Here is a 23,322-nt window from a genome sequence, read left to right on the forward strand (position 1 = left end):
CACGTAAAATTGTCAGTATATTAGTAAAATCTACTTAAAGTAAAAGTACACAACGTGCAGACAAAAAAAAATGCCCCTGTGAGTGTTCTTCTGTATTAGCATTGTATGACTTCATTATTACTGATGGCATTCACTTGTAAGTAGCATGTTACTGTTGCAATAAGCCAACGTGGAGCTAATTTGACCTATTTGATCAACAGTTGGGTAGGGCTGGGCATCGTATCCATGGCTCAACATTAAAGCTTGTCCGCATGTCCGGCACAAGTGGATTTTTTTGTAGAGCAAGTGGAAGAGAAATTGACTTGCCCCACTGAACAAGTTAAAACTCAAACAAAATAAAATGCCATGTTACTTCACGTTATGTGCCACTCATTATGTCTATTTTACCGATTTGAAACAAATACATTTTTTTCCCCACAATCCGTCAAACCAGCGTCCAACTCAGAATGCTTTGATTGGCCAATCAGGAGGCGGTCCAAGTAACAATCGCCCGCAGTTTAAACATACATTTTGACCTGCCTCAGAAGAACAGTGGTGGACACTGGAGTGGGGAGTGATGTTTCTTCAGGCTCCGCAGCCCGGCCCAGTGCCAGGGAAAGCACCAAGAACAATTAACCTTACAAAAATAATCCCATACCATACGAGTTAAAAAGGGAAAGAAAATGTGTGAACAGCTGGAGAGATGAATTTGACTGGGTGCGTTATGAAGAAGGAGTAATGTTCTGCGGCGTCTGCCGGGGGCTAACCCAACTTGGCTGACAAGTAAGTGACGTTAGCTAGCTAGCGTCGGCAGCTGTGTACCTAGCAAGCATTAGCAGCATTTGTATCGGTTAAATGTATGTAGTTAAATATCAGCTAATATTCACCTGTAGCTACACCTTTTAAAGGATCCCTTAGTAAATCAGCCTCTGCTGGGTAGAAAGTGAAATTGCAGAAAAAATTCTGCATTAGCAAAACGCACACAAAAAAATAATTAAAAAATGACAAATCTTTACCTGGACAAGTGACTTTTGTGCATGGACAAGTGAAACCTAAATGTACTTGTCCAAAGGACAAGTGCCTCAATCGGTGAATGTCGAGCCCTTATATCGATATTATATCAATATCGTGAAATGATGCGATTTTGGATATTGTAATATCGTAATTTGACGTGTTGTCTTTTCCTGCTTTTTAAAGGCTGCGTTACAGTAAAGTGATTACTTTTATGCTCTTGCCAGACTGTTCTAGTTGTTCGGTCATTTGCCTTTACCCACCTAATCATTATATCCACATTATTGATGATTGTTTAAATCTGAAATCTCATTGTGAAAATATTTTGTGAATGCACCGATTGTCAACCCTACAATATCGCCGCAGTATCGATATCAAGGTATTTGATCCAAAACATTGTGATATCTGATTCTCTTCATTGCCCGGCCCAACTGTTGGGTAGATTCATCTATAACAGTGCATATATTTCATAAGTTGGTCATATGTTTTGTTTGTCAAATCTTTATCCGTCAAATAGTTTGTAAATAAAGCTGTCAGATGAATGTAGTGCAGTAAAAAGTACAATATTTCCTCTACAATGAAGTTAGGCCTGCACGATTTGGGGAAAAATATGAATCACGACTTTTTAGCTTTATCATGATTCTCTGCCACGATTTTTTTCTCACGAAGTGTAATATTTGTTGCCCACATGAGCCGTGACAAAACAAAACAAATTGGCAGTACCAAACATAGATTTTTTTTTTGGCACCTATAGCACATTGTGCATCACCACAAGCATGAATAAAGAAAATAAAGTACATACTGGCCATTTAAGTACAGTATGGGCTACCAAAAATAGTAACATATAACACATTGAACTAAATATGGCCCTGATACAGGCTCTAGCTGAACTCCATGAACATGTCTTTACATAATCAATCAACATGCTGCAGCTACAGCTTCAGTCTCTAGAGAAATGGAGTTTGTCAATTGCCAATTTAACAGTCCCTCCAGAAAAACGTGATTATGCAATCGCATAATTCAATGCATAATCAGCCAAAGTCTGCATATTTATGCGGGGGCCGCATTTTTTCAAATACGCAGCACTTTCACCGCATAAATTGCCGATTTCCCCACAAAATATGCAGGGCTTGCATGATTTCATAATCCCCGCATTTTCGTTGCAAAAAAGTCACATATATCTTAGCAGAAAGTAAACATTTTTTGAGTTTACTTCACACAAGAGCAGTCATTTTCCCCTGTTGCCATGGGGACATTATGAAGTGACGTAATTACGCGACGTGAACATCATCGTAAAGCAGGGTGTTGGGGGAATCACCTTTTTGTCTTTTTTTCATCAAACCGCAGTTTTTGTAAGTTCCCGCAATTTCATTGCATAAAATTACATAAATATCCCCGCATAATCCATCGCATTTTTTAAGAAAATGTGCCGCATAATCAAGGATTCTTGCCTGCAACAATCACAAAAAACATTTTTCTGGAAGGACTGTACAGTGTCAAAAACAGAATGATTTCTTAGCACACTCTTTAACTGCTTGCCTTTCATGTCTTCAGTTGTCCTTTTTTTTAATAATGATTAATCGTGCAGGCCTAAATGAAGTGGAGTATTTCCATTAATTCTCCTTTTATGCCTCTATTCAAATAAAGTACAAAGACCTCAAATATGTAATTTTCAGTAAACACACTTAGTGCATTTGATAAGTAGATTCTGTACTGGTTTTAGATTTGAACCCCAACCCATCTGTGATGTTTTTCTATATTTTCCTTCATTTGGCTGCTGACTGAAGTCATGAGAGCTGTGACTGGCTGTTGGATGCCGCTCTTAAGATTGAAGCACATTCATAAGAGTCCAAGGCATGCTAGCAAACTCTAAAGATGTGTTTCTCCTCTGGGAGAAGAACTCATTCCTGGCCAATGACATTCACAAACACACCCTATGCGTCTGCTTTAGTTGTGCTCATGTAATGTGCTAGCCGTGGTCTTGATTACAAACAGCCTTTTACAAGGTACTTGAGATAAAGCGATAGTGATAGTTGGAAGTTCATCTTGCGTTGCTTTAAGGCTCTTCTGCTAAACAGTGGGTGCATTGTGCCTGTGACAGAGTTAGCAACAATACCCCCAGCACCACCCCTTGATCTCTCAGTGTGTTTTTTTTCCTCACAAATCCAGTTTTTTTTATTTATTTTTTTGCTCTCCATGTGATTCAGTCCCTCTCTGTTCTCTCTTTTCCCCCCTCTCTCGCCACTGTCCCTGTTTACTGGTGGAGGTGTGAGCACGGACAGTTGGGACGCGGGGCTCATGGAGGGAGGAGATCATTCAGCGGGGGGCAGCGATGAAAGCCCCTCTGAAGCCGAGTTTCTGTCGGTGAGAGAGGAAGGGCTGCCGGGGACCCACGAGGAGCAGATGAGCCCCGACTGCTCCGAGGACATGGAGGACAGTGACTCTCTGGTGTCGGAGCAACTCCTCTCGCCCGGATCCAGAGCGGAGGGACTGGGCCTCGGCTTCAGCCCGGCCTGGTCCTTGGCCTTCTTCGGAGAAGACTGTTTCAGTCTGGAGGTGATCCAGTACGCGGTGAATCTGGGGCAGCACACAGGATCCCCACGTCTGGATGTGAAAACACAGGTGGGTAGACGTGTCGAGCTTACTGCCAGTGAGTCACACTTGACCTTATGTGTTTGAACAAACATCAGACGGCATGGTTTATTTATCAGATTCTATTACACTAAGGCAATGAAATGGATATCATAAAGTATGTGTTCCTATGTGAGTTGTGTATATTAATGCAAAAGCTGATAATACTTTCATGGAGTGGATGTTTTTTTAAAGAGTTTTTTAGCAAAAAGAACAAAAACAATAGTTCTTGGTATATGTATATTTCCATCAAAATATTCTCTGGAATTGTTTCATTACTTCGTGTTTATAAACTGCAAATTGAAAATGCTTTGCTGTGATTTAATTCACTGCTTCCATTTCCATTTTTTTTGTACATTTATCCATTATGTTTCCTCCATGTGGTTATTGGATACAGCTTCACGTCCTAGTTTCCTATGAATAAGTGCAGGAATTATTTTACTTATCTGTAATGAAGTGGGGCACGGTCAGGCTTTGGGGTAAATAGGACGAGAACGTGTGGGGGACTTTAGGATAATTGGCATATCATTCTCTCCAAACTGGATCTGAATATTAATATGTTGAACTTCGCCCCGGGGCAAAGGAAGTTACTATCATTTGCAAAAGAATATTAATGAGCAGGCTCTGTGTTTGCACACTTTGAAGGCACCACTGCTTCTTCAAAAGGTTTGTGTTACAGCTAATAACACACCTTAAGAGCCGTGTGGCTGTGACTTCTCACTCGTTCCAGTTCAAAAGAGCTGTTGTGTTCTGTTGCCACGGGAGGGAGGGATGAAGAGAGAGAGTGAGAGCGAGAGAGAGAGAAAGCTGCTCCATACGCGCTGCCCAAAGGGTTCTTTCAGTAAAAGCAATGTGGTGTTATTTTCGGGGCCTTTTGTGTGATTTTGCGTGATTTCCTTTTGAACAGGAACTGCAGCAGCAGCTGATGATTGAAACAAGGAATCTAAAGAAAACGAGAAAGTTCTATCAAAAGCTGTTTCAACAGGAGATAAAAAACAAAGGTCGGTTACCCATTTCATAACACTGCTAGTAGGGCTGGGTATCGGTCAAACATTTTGGGCAATTGATATCGTGAATTCGATACCAGTTCCTGACCCGGACAATACTTTTTCCAATTGCAATTCTATAAAATCCATTTTAACAAAAACAAATGACAACATTAGACATTATGGTACAAATCATATAAAAAAAAATTTTTATTAAAGATTTTTTTGGGGCATTTTAGGCCTTGATTTGGATAGGACATCTTAGACTTGGAGTCGAACCTGCGGCTGCTGCGTCGAGGAGTAAACCTCTATATATGGGCGCCTGCTCTACCAGGTGAGCTAACCAGGTGCCCAACAAGGCATTTTTTTGATACTCTATCCTAAGGAGGCAATTTGGTCAGTGACTGAAAGAATTGCGGTACCCAGCCCTAACTGCTAGTATACGGATATGGCATGTGCAGCATTCCAGTGTGATCTATAAATAGTGAATGTGTCCTAAAGGTTCTGACAACAAACTGATGCTGTCCAAACTCACGTCCCAGTTTGAGGAGCTTCGGTCCAAAGTGGTCTTCTTGGATTGTGTGAAGAAATACCTTGAGGTACTTACAGAGTGCTACAATTCCAAACACTCCACCCAACAACTCGGCCCTTCTACCCTTTGATTTGATTTCTTGTATTTCTGCAGATTCTGAGTGTGGACCAGTGGGGTTTGGAGGTTTCATTGCTGCCGTCTTTGGCTGTCTGTGGACCTGGCTCTCTGGACATCCAGTCCTCTGAGGACCCGTCTGTTCTAAGCTTTGGTACCAGCAAAGGGAAGAGCACTCTGCAAGCTGGGTCTCCTCTGGGCCTCATGGCTTACCTCTACGCCAGGTATTATGGATGAGGGTTCACATTTGAAATGTGCTAGCCTTGCTTTTTCTCTAGTCAAGTCCAGAGGTTGCATTTTTCAATGCCAATAACTCAGGAACGGAAGGGGAGATTGTGACCATATTTTTTATTTATTGATTTATTTAACGAGGAATACCTCTTGAGATGTATCATCTCATTTTCGAGAGGGTCCTTGATAGGACTGGACAGTACAAAGGACAAGACATTACAGTACAACATACACATTCACTCACATACTAACCTCCCCCACCCCAAACCCCCACACCTTTCACATTTGGTGGGGAACTGAATTGGTGACATGTGCACGTGTGGTTTAATAACAAATGAAAATAAAAGGAGATGTTGGCTGTGTGAGAGTATAACCCCCAATTTCCAACGTCTGCGGATCCGCTCCAGAACGGCAGCGGAGTCATTAGCTTTCCATTAAAGTCAATGTGTGTATTTCCACTGACTGCAGAACGCCTGCGTCAGTGCGGGACAGGAAGCAAAATAAAACATCCGGTTAATTTTCAAAATAAAATACACCGTGATCAGGGCGGCTCATATTTCCCTGCACTACAGCTTGAAAACACAGCACAGAGTTGTTTCCCCTCTAGTCCTCTGGATGGAAACAAACTGTTGTTGGTTTTGTGGTTCTATTCTACGTGAATTTGCGAGATCTCGTGGGTCCTCGTGACTTCAGCTGTCAGTCGTGTCCGCAGCCGTTACGCAACAAATCCGGACCTGGTGGGTATTGACGGACGGCGGAGCACGGAGCCGAGACGCAGCGGAGCCGTTCTGCATTCAGTGGAAATCCCCGGTAACACTGTCTCAGAGAACAACCAGCGACAACAACTTCTGTATGAAAAACCCAAGTTGTGAAAGATAGGCCTTTTCATGTTTCTAATCCTATTTACATTTAATTTATGTTTCACAAAAAAAATGTTGTTGGGCTATATAAATGCTGAAATTTTCTTTATCAGGTAGTAGATTAGCAGGCGAAAAAGACTTGAAGCATTTAGTTAAAAAAAAAAACATTTTAAAGAGGCTGTTAGATACATTTCTATGATTGAATTTGTGCTCACTCAAAGATAGTGTAAAGAATTGCTGAGTGGCTTTAAAACGGTTCAGTTATTTTTTTATAATGAAGATTTCTTTGTTTCCTTGGCACAAAAGGGGAAATAAAAGACATTGGCCCAGAATTTCATAATCTGTGCATCCCTAGTAATAAAGGAACACGTCACCCTGTACAGGTTTTTTGGCTAACAATGGCACTCTGTGGCACACAGCAATACAATATATCATGCTTTTGCTACAAAGCTGCACAGTTACTGTGGTTAGAGACCTTTTTTATACCATTACTATTAAGCCTAACAATACACGTCAGTAAATGCATTGTCTCCAATTACATTTAGGTTTTAATTTGTCTGTTGTGCTCTCCCACTGGCGTTCTCTTTCTGTCAGGCTGTCTCTCTTCAGACTAGGATGTGTAGGTGGCTGCATTCCTTTTGTTCCATCCCTAATTCTGATCTGTAAACAATGACGCTATCATCTGACCTTACAGCATCTGGTTTACATCTGTTGCCATATGGGAAACCGCATCGACAATCATAGAAACAGGGACACAATCCTTCATTTTTGTAGCCACTTTTAATTCCCACTGCCTCAAGCTGAAGCTGTTTTTTTTGTTTTTTTTAAAAGGCATTGATAAGGCTTGTTTTCAGTTTATGTCCACAAAAGGTGTCTTAATTAATGGCTTATTAGAATGTCAGTCAAACTGCAGAGCCATTTACAGTAACAACTAAAACATAGGCAGGGGTATAATTTCCTCTGGGGATGGGAGGGACATGCCCCTCTCACTTTTCAAAATCCTACTTTAGTTTACCTTACAGTACAGTTTCAGTTTGATTCATGCACTGAAACAAAGACAGTAGTTCTGAGATTAATTCAAAATGTTCAAATTCTCATCTGAGTCACCTTGTTTATTTGAATGTGCACTCACAGACACACTTAACCTTTCACAAGCAGTGGAGAGTGGTTAACTATATACTATAACTTTAATATGATGTGTGTACTTAGTTTTTTGTTGATCTTCATGAATACCCATTTGTCTGGCAGCTCACATGACAGCCACTACCACTTTGGTATGACGCTGCCTCACACTGAAAGGAGCCATTTAAAGTCATTCAGGCACCTCATAAGGATGCCACAGGGACATCTGCTTTTGAAAATGTTCTGGGCACAACTAAATAGGAGGAGACCCCGGGAAGTATTACGTCTCCCACATGGTCTGAAAGTGCTGGAAGGGTCCCTATGGAAGGAGTTTATGGTTTCCCCCAATTGTTTTGACGAGGGCCCGGCTGGGGCCAGTTACAGACTGATGGCAGCACTAACGTAGAGCCCAATAGTTTCTGTGACAACTGAATCATGGACGGAATCGCAAAATTGAGAATTTAAAAAAAGCTTTAACATAGATCCCATAGGGCCCTACATTAAGTCAGTGCTAAAAGCTAACTGGACATTTAAAAAAATAATTCCCTGTGGCTTAGGCCTGGTGAGGGACATCTTAGATCCAGTGGGCCTCCAGGCTTGCAATACACTGAGGGAAACCCTGGAGTTAAAGGCAGATGCTGAGAGTATTTGACCAGGATAAGGCACTGGATAGAAAAGGTAATTCTATGTTGCCACAGGTTACTATATTTAATTTGCAGTGGAATGTTTAATGATACATTTCACTGAAAACTAACTGTAACTTACTGTTGCTTTCTGAAACTTAATTCAGTGTCGCTATTTCCCTTTTCATCCCAGAAATGCAGCTGTGGAGGGCTACATCCAGCAGTTCCTGTACACCTATCGTTTCCTCTGCACTCCTGAGAAGTTACTGCAGTTCATAACTGATAAATTCATCAGTGCTGCAAGGTACGGTATATCCAGTAGCTCAGAATTACACTGAGAAACATCTATGGTACAGTATGCCAAGAAAAAACCGCCTCTCCTGGAAACTACAAAACATAATGCACAATAGCACACAGTGTGAACCATCTTGCACTGACCAGTGCCTGAATTGGACCAAAGAAGGTGCTAGTACCTTAATTCAGCAGTTGCATGACATGATCATTGCATGTGTCTTGGATATATTTACATTCATATGTACATCTTGTATCTGTATAGTCGACTATTCGACGATTCAATCTAAGGAGCCTGATTCGACGACCAATCTCACTGTCGAATCTTTCGCAGTTTCCAAAAATGCTGTTATAAAACAAAGGCTCATTCCATTCAGGCTATATGGGGACAGATAATTACTTGGTTTCTCCAAATAAATCATGATATATAGTAGGGCTATGCAATTAATGAAATTTTTATCGCAATTTTCAATGTGCAATCACAAAAACAATGTATCGAGAAAAAATATATATATATTGCACATTACGTTTTGCAAATATACTCTTATTAGGGCCAGAGCACGAAATTGCGAGGAACCTATTGTTTTTGTACAGATTATTATTATTGTTATTATTATTATTATTATTATTACGACGAGTCGCTCGCATTTTTGAGGGGCTTAGCATGCTGGAAAACTCACAAACATTTCTACAAATGTCAGACCTGGTGAAAACTACAAAGTTCTGTAGTGATTGGGCTCGTGCATTGCCAGGGCGCTCCGTAGCGCCCCCTAACGAGCTCCATGATTTGGGAAAAAATTTGAAGTTAATACACTCACCTAAAGCAGTGGTTCCCAACCTGGGGTCCGGGCACCCCCAGGGGGTGCGGCAAAGATCACAGCGCAAGTCTTTATCTGGTTTGAGGTTGAGGTAAAAAAAAAAATTTGCACGTCAAATAAATGATGATAATACACTAGAATATATAATGTATACAAAAGTCTGTATGAAAACTATATATTTTGTTGTATCCTCGTTTTTCCTGCCGCCACGGCATCACTATTGAATGAAACATGGCGGAGGAATGTAACAGTGCTGATAACTCCTCTGTATCAAAAAAGAAAGTAAGGCTCTATCTTGAGAGTTACCTCAACTTCGGTTTCGCGGGAGAGGGGGGCTCAGCTTTTCTTAGACATGAGTTAAGTGGGGCGCCGAGGAAAAAAGGTTGGGAACCCCTGACCTAAAGGATTATTAGGAACACCTGTAAGATTTCTTGTTAATGCAATTATCTAATCAACCAATCACATGGCAGCTGCTTCAATGAATGTCAGAATGGGAAAGAAAGGTGATCTAAGCAATTTTGAGCGTGGCGTGGCGTGGCGTAGCGTAGCGTTTTTTCTTTCTGAAGAAAGAAAAAACATCCAGCATGCCGCAGTCCTGGGGGGAGAAAATGCCTTGTTGATGCTAGAGGTCAGAGGAGAATGGGCCGAGTGATTCAAGCTGATAGAAGATCAACTTTGACTCAAATGACCACTCGTTACAACCGAGGTACGCAGCAAAGCATTTGTGAAGCCACAACACAAACAACCTTGAGGCGGCTGGGCTACACCAGCAGAAGAACCCACCAGGTACCACTCATCTCCACTAAAAATAGGAAAATTAGGCTACAATTTGCACGAGCTCACCAAAATTGGACAGTTGAAAACTGTAAAAATGTTGCCTGGTCTGATGAGTCTCGATTTCTGTTGAGACATTCAGATGGTAGAGTCAGAATTTGGCGTAAACAGAATGAGAACATGGATCCGTCATGCCTTGTTACCACTGTGCAGGCTGGTGGTGGTGGTGTAATGGTGTGGGGGATGTTTTCTTGGCACACTTTAGGCCCCTTAGTACCAATTGGGCATTGTTTAAATGCCACAGCCTACCTGAGCATTGTTTCTGACCATGTCCGTCCTTTGATGACCACCATGTACCCATCCTCTGATGGCTACTTCCAGCAGGATAATGCACCATGTCACAAAGCTTGAATCATTTCAAATTGGTTTCTTGAACATGACAATGAGTTCACTGTACTAAAATGGCCCCCACAGTCAGCAGATCTCAACCCAATAGAACATCTTTGGGATGTGGTGGAATGGGAGCTTTGTGCTCCCAATATGCATCCCACAAATCTCCATCAACTGCAAGATGCTATCCTCTCAATATGGGCCAACATTTCTAAAAAATGCTTCCAGCACCTTGTTGAATCAATGCCACGAAGAATTAAGGCAGTTCTGAAGGCGAAAGGGAGTCAAACATGGTATTTGTAGGGTGTTCCTAATAATCCTTTAGGGGAGTGTATACCAAATTTGAGGGAACATAGAGTGAGGAAAATAAGTATTTGAACACCCTGCTATTTTGCAAGTTCTCCCACTTGGAAATCATGGAGGGGTCTGAAATTGTCATCGTAGGTGCATGTCCTCTGTGAGAGAGATAATCTAAAAAAAAAAAATCTAGAAATCACAATATATGATTTTTTAACTATTTATTTGTATGATACAGCTGCAAATAAGTATTTGAACACCTGAGAAAATCAATGTTAATATTTGGTACAGTAGCCTTTGTTTGCAAGTACAGAGGTCAAACATTTCCTGTAGTTTTTCACCAGGTTTGCACACACTGCAGGAGGGATTTTGGCCCACTCCTCCACACAGATCTTCTCTAGATCAGTCAGGTTTCTGGGCTGTCTCTGAGAAACACGGAGTTTGAGCTCCCTCCAAAGATTCTCTATTGGGTTTAGGTCTGGAGACTGGCTAGGCCACGCCAGAACCTCGATATGCTTCTTACAGAGCCACTCCTTGGTTATCCTGGCTGTGTGCTTCGGGTCATTGTCATGTTGGAAGACCCAGCCTCAACCCATCTTCAATGCTCTAACTGAGGGAAGGAGGTTGTTCCCCAAAATCTTGCAAAACATGGCCCCGGTCATCCTCTCCTTAATACAGTGCAGTTGCCGTGTCCCATGTGCAGAAAAACACCACCAAAGCATGATGCTACCACCCCCATGCTTCACAGTAGGGATGGTGTTCTTGGGATGGTACTCATCATTCTTCTTCCTCCAAACACCGTTCGTGGAATTATGACTAAAAAGGTCTATTTTGGTCTCATCTGACCACATGACTTTCTCCCATGAGTCCTCTGGATCATCCAAATGGTCATTGGCAAACTTAAGACGGGCCTTGACATGTGCGGGTTTAAGCAGGGGAACCTTCTGTGCCATGCATGATTTCAAACCATGACGTCTTAGTGTATTACCAACAGTAACCTTGGAAACGGTGGTCCCAGCTCTTTTCAGGTCATTGACCAGCTCCTCCTGTGTAGTTCTGGGCTGATTTCTCACCTTTCTTAGGATCATTGAGACCCCACGAGGTGAGATCTTGCATGGAGCCCCAGTCCGAGGGAGATTGACAGTCATGTGTAGCTTCTTCCATTTTCTAATGATTGCTCCAACAGTGGACCTTTTTTCACCAAGCTGCTTGGCAATTTCCCCGTAGCCCTTTCCAGCCTTGTGGAGGTGTACAATTTTGTCTCTAGTGTCTTTGGACAGCTCTTTGGTCTTGGCCATGTTAGTAGTTGGATTCTTACTGATTGTATGGGATGGACAGGTGTCTTTATGCAGCTAACTAACTCAAACAGGTGCATCTAATTTAGGATAATAAATGGAGTGGAGGTGGACATTTTAAAGGCAGACTAACAGGTGTTTGAGGGTCAGAATTCTAGCTGATAGACAGGTGTTCAAATACTTATTTGCAGCAGTATTATACAAATAAAGTTAAAAAAAAATCATATATTGTGATTTCTGGATTTTGTTTTTTAGATTATGTCTGTCACAGTGGACATGCACCTACGATGACAATTTCAGACCCCTCCATGATTTCCAAGTGGGAGAACTTGCAAAATAGCAGGGTGTTCAAATACTTATTTTCCTCACTGTAGGTCTCATCTTCAAGTCCATGGAGCATGTTTGTGAACATTTTTCTTCAGCTTCCCCTTACTGGTTTTAGCCCTTGTTTTGTCTTGTGTTCTGAATGAGAAAAGTTTAAACGGGAAAAGTATTAAGGGAAATTTCACAGTTCAAGGTATTTTCACTGTTGATTTGTTGAACTGTTTTTAAAGTTCAATAAATGCAAAATATTTTTCCAAAAGTCACAGAGTAATCCTGTTGAATAATCATGATTTCAATATCGACGAAAATAATTGTGATGATGATTTTTTTTCCATAATCGTGCAGCCTATTTTGGTATTAATAATATCAGCCTATTAATAATACTGGTAATAACAATTAGAAGTAAGGGTTCTCATGTGGACAAAAATCAGAAGTGCTGGAGTTCTGGCCCTGACTGTTTGTTTTCCATGCCAGACAGGGTCCAGACATGTCAGGAGACAGTGAAAAGATCTTCCATCGCAGTCTGGACCTGCTCCACATCTGGATAACAGACTGTAAATGGGTGGACTTCACCGCCCAGAGGAAGTCCAGCCTCGTGGAAACGTTAGAAAACTTCCTTAATGCTGAGGTAACCACGTATATTTTGCCCTGCACGTTACGGAGACGGCCTATCAGTCAAATGGCTGCACTGTGACATACTGTACAGTATTTAATTCTGGGATTTGAGTTCTTGAAGGGGGCTGTTTCTGCTCATGCTACCTACACAATTCATCTGCTGTTAATTAGAATCTCTCTGCTGTTGGAAGCATCAAACTTCCTGTGTGTCAGCATATGTTGTGGGTTATGGGTCAAAAGACCATGGGACACTTGGGTATTTAGAACAGCCAAAAGTAAAGTCTTTCATGAAGCATACAACTCAAATCACCAGTGCAAAAGGCATCCGTTTTTTTGCAGTTTAAGCTGTTAAACAGTGATCGATCACGTCACATTTTCTTCTCTTTATGAAACCGGGGCTGGATCTCCCTTCCCTAACATTGCATCCCTGGTTCCTTCACTTGCTTCCCTTTCGAGGAAATTATGGAAAGAGAGAGAAATCGAGTAATTGAGACATCATTTCCTCTGAAGGGTCACATGAATTCGTCAGCAGTATGGGCGGAGTTAGCAACGAAGGCTGCTCTCGTGTATCCCCGCTCATAACTCCTTAGAGATCCATCCTTGTTCCTCCATCCTCGCTCCTCGGGGCAGGAATAAAAGCTTTGAGACGGCCTTCACGGAGGGGGGACAGAACAACTTCCGGTTCAGCCGAGGAGCGAGGGGATATCAAGTTGGAGAAGTGACATTTAGCCCATGTCTACGTTACTTCAGTCACGACCACTTTGTCAGTAAATAGATTTTATTCATCTGCAATTTGTATTTGGCGGTATGGCTCTGTTCTGGGGCCTCCCCACACTTCCACTAACATACATGGAAAGCATTAAGCGGGGAGAGCAGCAGTGCAGGATCCCCCCCAGGGCAAAGAACAGAGCAGCATCAACATTGATTAAGTCAGACAACAGGAATATAAATTTAAAAGGAGTAGCTGGGATGGAGGTGGGTTGCAAGTGCTTGCAGAGATGCAGCAAGGTAGGCTGGGAAAAGCAGTTTAAATAGAGCACTGTATTTGGAAATCCAATCCTATGCTTAGGAGGGAATCAGCTGAGCTATCAGCTGGCATGCTGGCTTAGGGACGGTCATCTATGAGCTGAGATAATACCAGGGCTGAACTCTGTGACTTGTCTGAACTTACGCTATGCTCCACATGTGGTTGCCTCATAATGTTTATTTTTTTTCCCCCATAGGTGATTCCTGTAGACGGCCGAGGGGAGGCCCTTCTCGCTGCTCTCCACAGCCCTCCTCCAACGACTCTGATCCAAGGAAGAGGAAGCCTAATCAACTTTGTGGAAGATGATGATTCTACGGGTGTGCATTCATCTACTGAGGATCTTGGGAGAAAGGTCGGTATAATATGGTGACAAGTTCTGCAGCTGTGTTTTTCCTAAAGGTCATCAAATAAAAAAATCTTTTTTTTAACATTTTTATTGGACATCAACAGTATAAAAAATATACAAATGTATAAAATATACAAATGTGTGTGTGTGTGTGTGTGTGTGTATATATATACATACATACATACATACATACATACATACATATGCATATGCATATGCATACAAAAGCCTGGATTCAATTTGCCGACATCCATGGTCCCTCCCCTGCCACTTTGTAGTCAAGATGGCGCCCGTTTAGTGCGCGTAGTGTCCATCGTTGCACACTGAACTTTTTGACCGTTTTTAGGGACTTTTTGCGTTATCTACACTATATACGTAAAACTAAGTGTTTTGAAGCATGCAAGTAGGCGGTTTGAGACACAGCCACAGAACAGAAGCAAAAATATTAGCAACAAAACAAAGCACAAGGCAGAACAGAGGCCTGTACTATGAATCAAATCTCTTTCAGTTACCCGGCTTCACTAACCCTAACAACCACGGTTCCGCATAACCTGTGTCACGACGGTGGTTAACAACCAGTTCTATCAACCCAGGGTTTCCCAATCCAGCGGCGCGTGCGTTCACATAAAAGAGGCGGTGTTTGCACAGCACGACCAATCGCAAACATCTACCAGAGCCGCATGTTTTAGGTAAGAAGAGCAAACTATAATTCTACATAAATATGAAGTAAACAGACAGGGTTTTGCAGGCCAAACGCAGTACTGTGGCTGCTTCCTAAAACAGGAAGGAAAGCTGTCAGCTGTCAAAAATAGCCGATGCTGTAAATGTGTAAATCACAACGTTTATCAATATCACTTCCCCATCAGTCAGGCACTAGAGCTGACCATAATTACACTTGTGCTTTCCATGAACTGTCATAGCTTTAGCTTATTATTTCAGTTGCCACCCTGGCAGTGGAAGTGATCGTGAGAGCAAATAAAATATATGAAAACATAATTCAAACCGATGTGCGCATTGGCAACGCACGGCTCAAGAAGCCGATAGCTTTTATGTAATTCCTTTCCATTAACATCTATATATTTCATAAAAATACCATCAGGGAATGTTAACGGGGTTGTCGGTCTCTAAATGTTTTAACTTTTATGAGCGCAACCCTCTCTCTCTCTCCCTCTCTCACCCTCTCTCTCTCCCTCTCTCTCACCCTCTCCCTCTCTCTCTCTCTCTCTGTCTCTCTCACCCTCTCCCTCTCTCTCTCACCCTCTCTCTCTCTTCCTCTCTCTCTCACCCTCTCACGCTCTCTCACACCCTCTCTCTCTCACCCTCTCTCTCACCCTCTCTCCCTCTCTCTCCACGCACCAAGCTCCGCCTGATCTTCTATAAGAACGGTGACACCGTTATCAATCGAGTATTGATTGATCAGTAGGCGGTGCTTTAACACCGGTTGATCTCTCATCTCCAACTTAACCTGCTCCCGACCGGGTTAGCTGTTCTGCATAAGTTACCACAACGATTGAACCCGGTAACAAGTGATCCACCGTCGTGGTACAGAAAACCCTGGGTTGAAGTTACCTCGTTAACGCCAAATCTTGCTTCATAGTACAGGCCTCAGGTTACAAGATAATAGAGTACATAGATTAGGCAAGCCACAGCTGTTGAAGGCAATAAAAGCAAGTAAAATTCATACATGTTGACACTGCAAACTAACGAAATACATACAGTACATAATAATTTTAGGGCTGACATGTACAATGGCTTGCATAAGTTTACACACCCATGCTAAAGTTGACTAAAAAGAGGAATAAAAAAATCATCTTTTGGAAATTGATCTTAATGCCTTGATTAAAAAAATAGGAAAAATCCAACCTTTAAGGACACCAATTATCTTTGTGAATGAATAATGTATCGTAAATAAATAAATGTTCTTCCTTAAAATACAGGGGGCATAAGTATACACACCTCTATGTTAAATTCCCATAGAGGCAGGCAGATGTTTATTTTTAAAGAGATTGGCATGGTTTTAGTTCAGTTAGCCTAATAGCTGGTTTGATTTGCATTGAGAGCTGATCTCATGGAAAGTACCCCATGCCAATCTCTAGGTATGGTGAAGGGTATGTGATGATTAATTCCAAAGGCCAAGGGAACTTTATAGTACAGGCCTAGTATCCTGGATCCATGAAATAACTGGCCTGTAAAAATAAAAATCTGCCTGCCTATGGGAATTTAACATAGGGGTGTGTATACTTATGCCCCCTGTATTTTAAGAAAGAACATTTATTCATTTACGATACATTATTCATTCACAAAGAAAATTGGTGTCCTTAAAGGTTGGATTTTTCCTATTTTTTTAATTAAGGCATTAAGATCAATTTCAAATCTTTTTTTTTTTTATTCCTCTTTTTAGTCAACTTTAGCATGGGTTTGTAAACTTATGCAAGCCACTGTATATGTATTGACCAAACATAGTTTCAGCTGCTTATTAAAAGCCATATATGTATACAGTTGGTATGATAGTAACAATAAATTATACCAATTATAGTAACAATAAAGAGCATGTCTCCTCTCTTGTCAAATCTCTTTAGTGGAGGTTCGCGAGAGTGGTGGAGCCGTCTGCATCCCTGCCTAAAGACAAGACCTTCTCCATCGCCACGGCGCTGCCTATGCCTTTCTACGGCTCCCTGGTGGCGGGCCTCTCCAACGTCTGCCTGCACAGTGATGAGCCGCTCCCCTTCAGCCAGAACGAATACAGCGCACAGCACATCAGCCAGCAGCTCACCCTGCTGCAGCAGGTACGCACACAGGTCCACCCCCACAGCCCGCACCCAGGCTGCGGTTGTCTTTATTTACCACTAGAGGGAGACATGGCTTTATGAATGCCTAGATGAATACAGTCCAACCCCCTGATCTCATGCTAGAGTTGTACCTTTTGCAACGCAGGAAATGTTCCAAGGCTGTCATCCAGTTCATTTCCTCAACTCCAGAATACAAGGAGTCAGGGACAAAGTGTCGACCCCAAACAGGTGAGAATACTGTTCTGGCTTTACACACCGTTTACTGATGTTCTTTACAGACGAGTCAAAATGGAAGGTTTTTTAGCGAGGTGGTGGCATAGATTATTTTTTTTTCTCCTGGAAAGATGAACACCATTCCTCCAAAAAATATTCCTTCATTTGTTTTTTCAATACTTTATAGGAGTAGTGTGTGAGTTAAAAACGTACATTTGCTTACATACTGTATGATGTTGTTCATATTTATAGTATTCCTACGATGTTTATATATTTTATAATGAAAAATGATATTATAATAAATTAGAGAACATAAAAATAAATACATTTATGATTAAAAATAATAATAAATAACCGTAAAATAAAGAGGAAATAAGTCAGTCAAAATAAAGTAGGCTATTATGATGATGGTGCACATACATACACACATACAGTGTACATACACATGCATGCATACATACATATACACACATATCTGTACATAACTACACACATATCATAGGTTAATATGCAGAAATTGCCATTTAGTTTAAAAATACCTTATACTAATTTCCCAGAGCCAAAGGTGACCTCTCCAAATCCAAAAAAGATTAAGACAAAAAAAGACAAAGGTGTTTGCCACTGTTGCTTGATAAATAGCAATAACGATGAACCAATTCTGAAAGTTTCTGATAATTAATTTCTGATAATTAACTAATCATCGTAATTGTTGTTTCAGTAATAATGTGTGGTGTAAATGTTCGGTAAAACTTTACTTGAAGGTATCCACCTAAGAGTGACATGACACTGTCATGAACACATGAACCCGAACCTTAACCCTAACCCTATAACCATAACTTGTCATGACAAAAACCGAATGACATGCAGCACAGGGCCCGCTGCGTCGAGGAGCAAACCTCTATATATGGGCGCCCGCTCCACCAACTGAGCTAGCCGGGCTCCCGTTTATGACTTGTTTATAATGTTTATGACACGTTGGTGACGGTGTCATGTCACTCTTATGTCGATACCTTCAAGTAAAGTGTAGCTAAATGTTCCTACTTCTCTCCACCAGGAATGTGTCCCAGCATATCCCACCAGCAGAGGGCAGCGCTCCACCCCTATGTGAGGACGGAGTCCTCCGGCGGCTGCTCACACACGCTGACAGTGTTTCTAACTGGATCTCGGCTGAAATAGTCATCTGTGACTCGGTTAAGGTGAGAGGAGACACGAACTCGTGAAAGCAACAGGGCCAGCAGGAGAAAAACAAAAACAAGCCATTACTGCCACAGCCGGTGCTTTGACTTCTCATTTGGATGTCAGTCACAGACTTTACCCATTATGTGTTTGCTTTCTGTCGCTTCTTGGAGTTTGGAACAAGAACACATGGGTCTTAAACCTGTCTTCTTTGGGCTTCATAAGTTGTCATTTGTCATACAAAAAGCTGAGAAACCTAATAAAAAATGAGTGTATTTGTATTATTATGGACACTTTTTTTGTCCCTCAGCTACTTTCAAATAAACACTCCATTCGAATGTTATCATTTTTAAATAATCAGCTCATTTAGGACATCTTTACATCCTTTCAGATTTTTGATGTCTTTCATACTGACATGTCAGCTCAAATACTTCAACTAGGGCTGGGCAGTATATCAATATTATATCGACATTGATATATGCGGCTAGATATCGTCTTAATGTTTTTGGTGTTGTTTTTTTTCCTGGTTTTAAAGGCTGCATTACGATATATGAATATGTGATATTTAAATATAGCCCAGCTCTAACTCCAGCTTTTGTACTTCAACTATCTCTGGTGCTTCAACTTCACCTTAAGGGGACATTTTATGCTCACTTTCAGGTTCATACTTGTATTTGTATATAACATGTTTACATGCTTTAGTGTTAAAAAAAAAACTTTATTTTTCTCATACTGTATTCGCCCTCTGTCTGAAACGCTCCATTTTAGTGCCTGTCCCTTTAACTCTCCTCCCGAAAAAGCCCAGTCTGCTCTGATCAGGCCCCCAGGAAAAGCGCCGGGCTTTGAAGCCAATTTAACATAGCGGCCAAAAACTGGAGTGACAACTACCAGGTCTGTCCCACAATGCCCTCTAGCCCAAACAGACTATTTCCCATAGACTTACATAAAGGTGAAAGAGACGTCTGTTAATCAGTGGATTTTTTTTTTTTTTTTTAGCGTCACAACCCCCGCGAAATGACTCCGTTTACTATCAGTATTTGATCCGTTCGATCTGATGGAGGAGGGTCTGGCTTTTCCACACAGCATTCCGGGATGGGAGAAAAACGTGCTCTGGTTTATTGGCATTTCTTTAAACCAATACCAATCATGTTGGGCGGCGCTAGGCGCCGGGCAGAGCCATGGTGCCGCAGCAAAATAGCCTCGGGAAGGAACTTGTTTTGGTGGGACATGTACATTCAACGGTTATTTTAGTCGTGCAACAGAAAACTCAGATTGGACAGATAGTCTAGCTAGCTGTCTGGATTAACCCTGCAGAGATCTATGTTCACCATAGTCCTCAGAAATCCACCAGAGTTTAGAATTCCAACACAAACGAAACGGAAGGTGATGTACATCCGGCTAAAAAGAGTAAAATCCGTCCGAATTTCCAATGGCAACGGAGCAATCCTGGAAGTGGAACGTCATGGATATAGACTACACAAAAGCTGACAGTTCAACTCCTTACGGAACTTAAAGGTCCAGTGTGTAACGTGTTTAGTTGTTCATTATCAAAATCTGTGTTGCGCGTTCACAAACTTGTCCTTTTTCATGAATATTTACCTCCACCATCAATTCCAAGTTATTCCTTTTGGCTTGAAATTTTATATTTGCATTCGCATGAACTGGGGTAGACGCTCCATATTCATGCTCCATCTTGAAATACGTTAGCCGGTAAGGGACATACAGAACATACTGCTCCGCCTTTTGCGTTTTTCGCTGTCATATGATAAACTCACAGGTGCTGCTAATGCTGCTAATGGGTATCGTAGCTTCCCGTCCCCGGCAAGTTTGAATAAGGAAAGGAGGACCACATATATTCAAAGTCCCAATTTCAGGAACAGGAGTCTTCTTCTTTGCCCAGAAAAAGGAAAAGGATATTGAAAAGAGCAAGAGACCGGCTTTTTGAAGCGTGAAGGCTGCCGTAGCTGTAATACGTACTTTGAACTGCGTGGTGCGAGAGAGTTGATTGCGATAGATGATCTCAACGCTAGATGGGAGAGATTCCTACACATTGGATCTTTTAAACTTGAAATTAAAAGTTCAAAATGCTTTTAGTGATTACACTTCAACTGATTTCAGGTCCTTACTTCAAAAAAAACATTCTTAAAGCAACACTATGTAACTTTTAGTTACAGACACAGAAATGGCACATCCTAAGGAAAGCTCATTGTGGGACTGGCTCTAGTGGCTGTAATTCTGCACCAAGGCTGGATTTTAGGAAAGAGACTTCAGATACAGTATTAGGGGACCACTGAGGCCTATATAAAAGAGACTTCAGATACAGTATTAGGGGACCACTAAGGTCTATATAAAAGAGACTTCAGATACAGTATTAGGGGACCACTAAGGTCTATATAAAAGAGACTTCAGATACAGTATTAGGGGACCACTAAGGTCTATATAAAAGAGACTTCAGATACAGTATTAGGGGACCACTAAGGTCTATATACAGTAAAAGAGACTTCAGATACAGTATTAAGGGACCACTAAGGTCTATATAAAAGAGACTTCAGATACAGTATTAGGGGACCACTAAGGTCTACATAAAAGAGACTTCAGATACAGTATTAGGGGACCACTAAGGTCTATATAAAAGAGACTTCAGATACAGTATTAGGGGACCACTAAGGCCTATATAAAAGCATCCAAAGAGCAACATGTCATGGGACCTTTAAACTGCAATTCCCATTCAAATTGTCAGATGCAATTAACTTTATTTTTAGACATTTTAACCCGTTCACAATGCTTTGTTAACACATAACCAAGCACACCTGCATTGCACAGTGCATCGAGAACTTTGACTATATGTGGTCTTTTTCTTGCTTTGTTTTTCCAGTTGGCATGCTTCATTCTGCAGCCTCATGTAGTCCCAAGAAAATCATACCACTGTAAAGGCCTACTGGGGTTTTGCATTTTGCCTTGTTTAGCTTTTCCTTGTTTTTAATTGCAAGCTCTCATCCCTTGCAGACACAAGTTGCTTTGCTGACCAAGTATCTGTGGATAGGAAAGCACTGCTACGAATCGAGGAACTTTGCCACAGCCATGCAGGTCCTCGGAGGTCTGGAGAACGTGATTGTCAGGCAGTTACCAGTAAGGCTGCATCTCATAAATTCCTCCTCGCACAAACTGTGAGCTTCTGTAATAAGTCATATGCCCTCGAGCTAAACGTTTTCCTCAGCTGTGATAGAATTGGGTGGTGTTTAATTAGTTTCACAAATGAGTAATTTGCATTAATGCATTCAGATAAGATGTGAGCGCGGTGAGGAGGATTGTGGCCCGTGAATAAGTCTTTTTTTTTTTCTTTTTCTTAAACACGCAATTAAAAGACACCATTTTGAGAATATATAAGAAATTTCCGTATTTCCATGGCTTATATTCATTATATTCTTAGACTCTTATGTTGCATTTAAAGCCAGGGTATAATTAGTCTTCCTTTAGTAAACTGTTAAATAAAAGTGCCTCCTCTCTTGCCAACAGGCTTGGAAACAGCTGTCTTCCAAGGTGTGTGAGATCCTGGAGGAGCTGCGAGCTGTGCAGGTGTGTGTGTGTGTGTGTGTGTGTGTGTGTGTGTGTGTGTGTGTGTGTGTGTGTGTGTGTGTGTGTGTGTGTGTGTGTGTGTGTGTGTGTGTGTGTGTGTGTGTGTGTGTGTGTGTGTGTGTGTGTGTGTGTGTGTGTGTGTGTGTGTGTGTGTGTGTGTGTGTGTACACACGTATGTTGCTTGTAATTGAAGGCTGGTCACATCATGAAACCAGGCTGCAGGGCAAACAAATCAATAGAAAAACAGCTTCAAGCAAGCCGCCTGTGTGCTGAGATCTTACAGCTTGCTCTGCTTCTGAAAGTCACCTGCGTCACCCTCCTGCCAACTTTTCTGTATTTATCTGTATCAGGCTGGGTGTCAGCAATCATTTCCCGAATCGATTCAATTCCGATTCAAAAGTAGGGGTAATGTTTAGTTAGGAAAGTCTGGTGCCTTTAGTCTCTTCCACATGGTGGAAGGAAGGTATAAGGTGGAAGGTATACAGTGTATTATTAATTGAACAATGGTACCGGATCAGTATCGGATATCAACAGATACACAAAGCCCAGACTAGGGCTGGGTACCAAACGTCAATACTTTTATGGCACCGAGAAAAATTATTTATCTTTCGGTGCCAAATTTCGGTTCCAAAAGCGTCTGAGCACGTAAGCACAAGCAATCTTTCTTCTCTGCATATTGACACAGAGCGGAGCTCCGACCGACCGACACACACACACACACACACACACACACACACACACACACACACACACACGGAGAGGTGCGGACGGAGTAAACTGTCTGCAGTTTTGTTGAAGTCACAGAGAGTCACGGTTGGTTTCAAGTGTGGTTACAGTTTTTCAAAACTTCACGCATACAGCGTTTGCTGCGATGTGATATTAATGGCGAGCCAAAAGCGGTCGCAGTGCTGTTGACGTTACACTTCCTCTTAGACAAGCAGGCACAACGGTGTTTTTTCTGCCCTGATGACTGACTGACAGGCTGAGCTTGCAAGGCAAGGCACTTTTAATAATGTTACTCTGAGTGAGCAGTTTTACCAGAATCTTTGTAATTTTGAGAACCATTTTGATAAAAAATTAAGGTGGAAAATAAAATCTTTGTGTTTAATGTATTTTTGTTGATGTTGAAATGGATTTTAAAACATATGGTATCAAAATAAAAGTATCATTAGGAACCAAAACTGAGGTATCGAAATTGGCACCGGATTGAAAGATTTTGGACGATACCCAGCCCTAGCCCAGGCATCGCTATCGGGACTGAAAAAGTCAGATCGGTGCATTCACAAGGTCCCAATTAAATAC

At 41.6% G+C, this 23,322-nt stretch overlaps 1 protein-coding gene across 2 annotated transcripts in view; it reads left to right on the top strand.

Annotated features, from left to right (window-relative positions):
* kndc1 (kinase non-catalytic C-lobe domain containing 1) overlaps window positions 1-23,322 on the top strand; it is an 81,880-nt gene that overhangs the window by 52,836 nt on the left and 5,722 nt on the right. Inside the window, exons 18-29 of one of the 2 annotated variants that reach the window (XM_028603893.1) lie at window positions 3,257-3,612; window positions 4,529-4,622; window positions 5,109-5,206; window positions 5,293-5,477; window positions 8,283-8,393; window positions 12,753-12,906; window positions 14,117-14,272; window positions 16,846-17,052; window positions 17,201-17,283; window positions 18,323-18,464; window positions 21,451-21,573; window positions 21,961-22,020. In XM_028603893.1, coding sequence (XP_028459694.1) covers window positions 3,257-3,612; window positions 4,529-4,622; window positions 5,109-5,206; window positions 5,293-5,477; window positions 8,283-8,393; window positions 12,753-12,906; window positions 14,117-14,272; window positions 16,846-17,052; window positions 17,201-17,283; window positions 18,323-18,464; window positions 21,451-21,573; window positions 21,961-22,020 — 1,769 coding nt within the window. Of the gene's footprint in view, window positions 1-3,256; window positions 3,613-4,528; window positions 4,623-5,108; window positions 5,207-5,292; window positions 5,478-8,282; window positions 8,394-12,752; window positions 12,907-14,116; window positions 14,273-16,845; window positions 17,053-17,200; window positions 17,284-18,322; window positions 18,465-21,450; window positions 21,574-21,960; window positions 22,021-23,322 lie in introns of those variants that run through there. The other variant, XM_028603894.1, reaches the window with a different exon arrangement.

This window comes from Perca flavescens, chromosome 17 (genome assembly GCF_004354835.1).
Source record: "Perca flavescens isolate YP-PL-M2 chromosome 17, PFLA_1.0, whole genome shotgun sequence".
Lineage (NCBI taxonomy): Eukaryota > Metazoa > Chordata > Actinopteri > Perciformes > Percidae > Perca > Perca flavescens.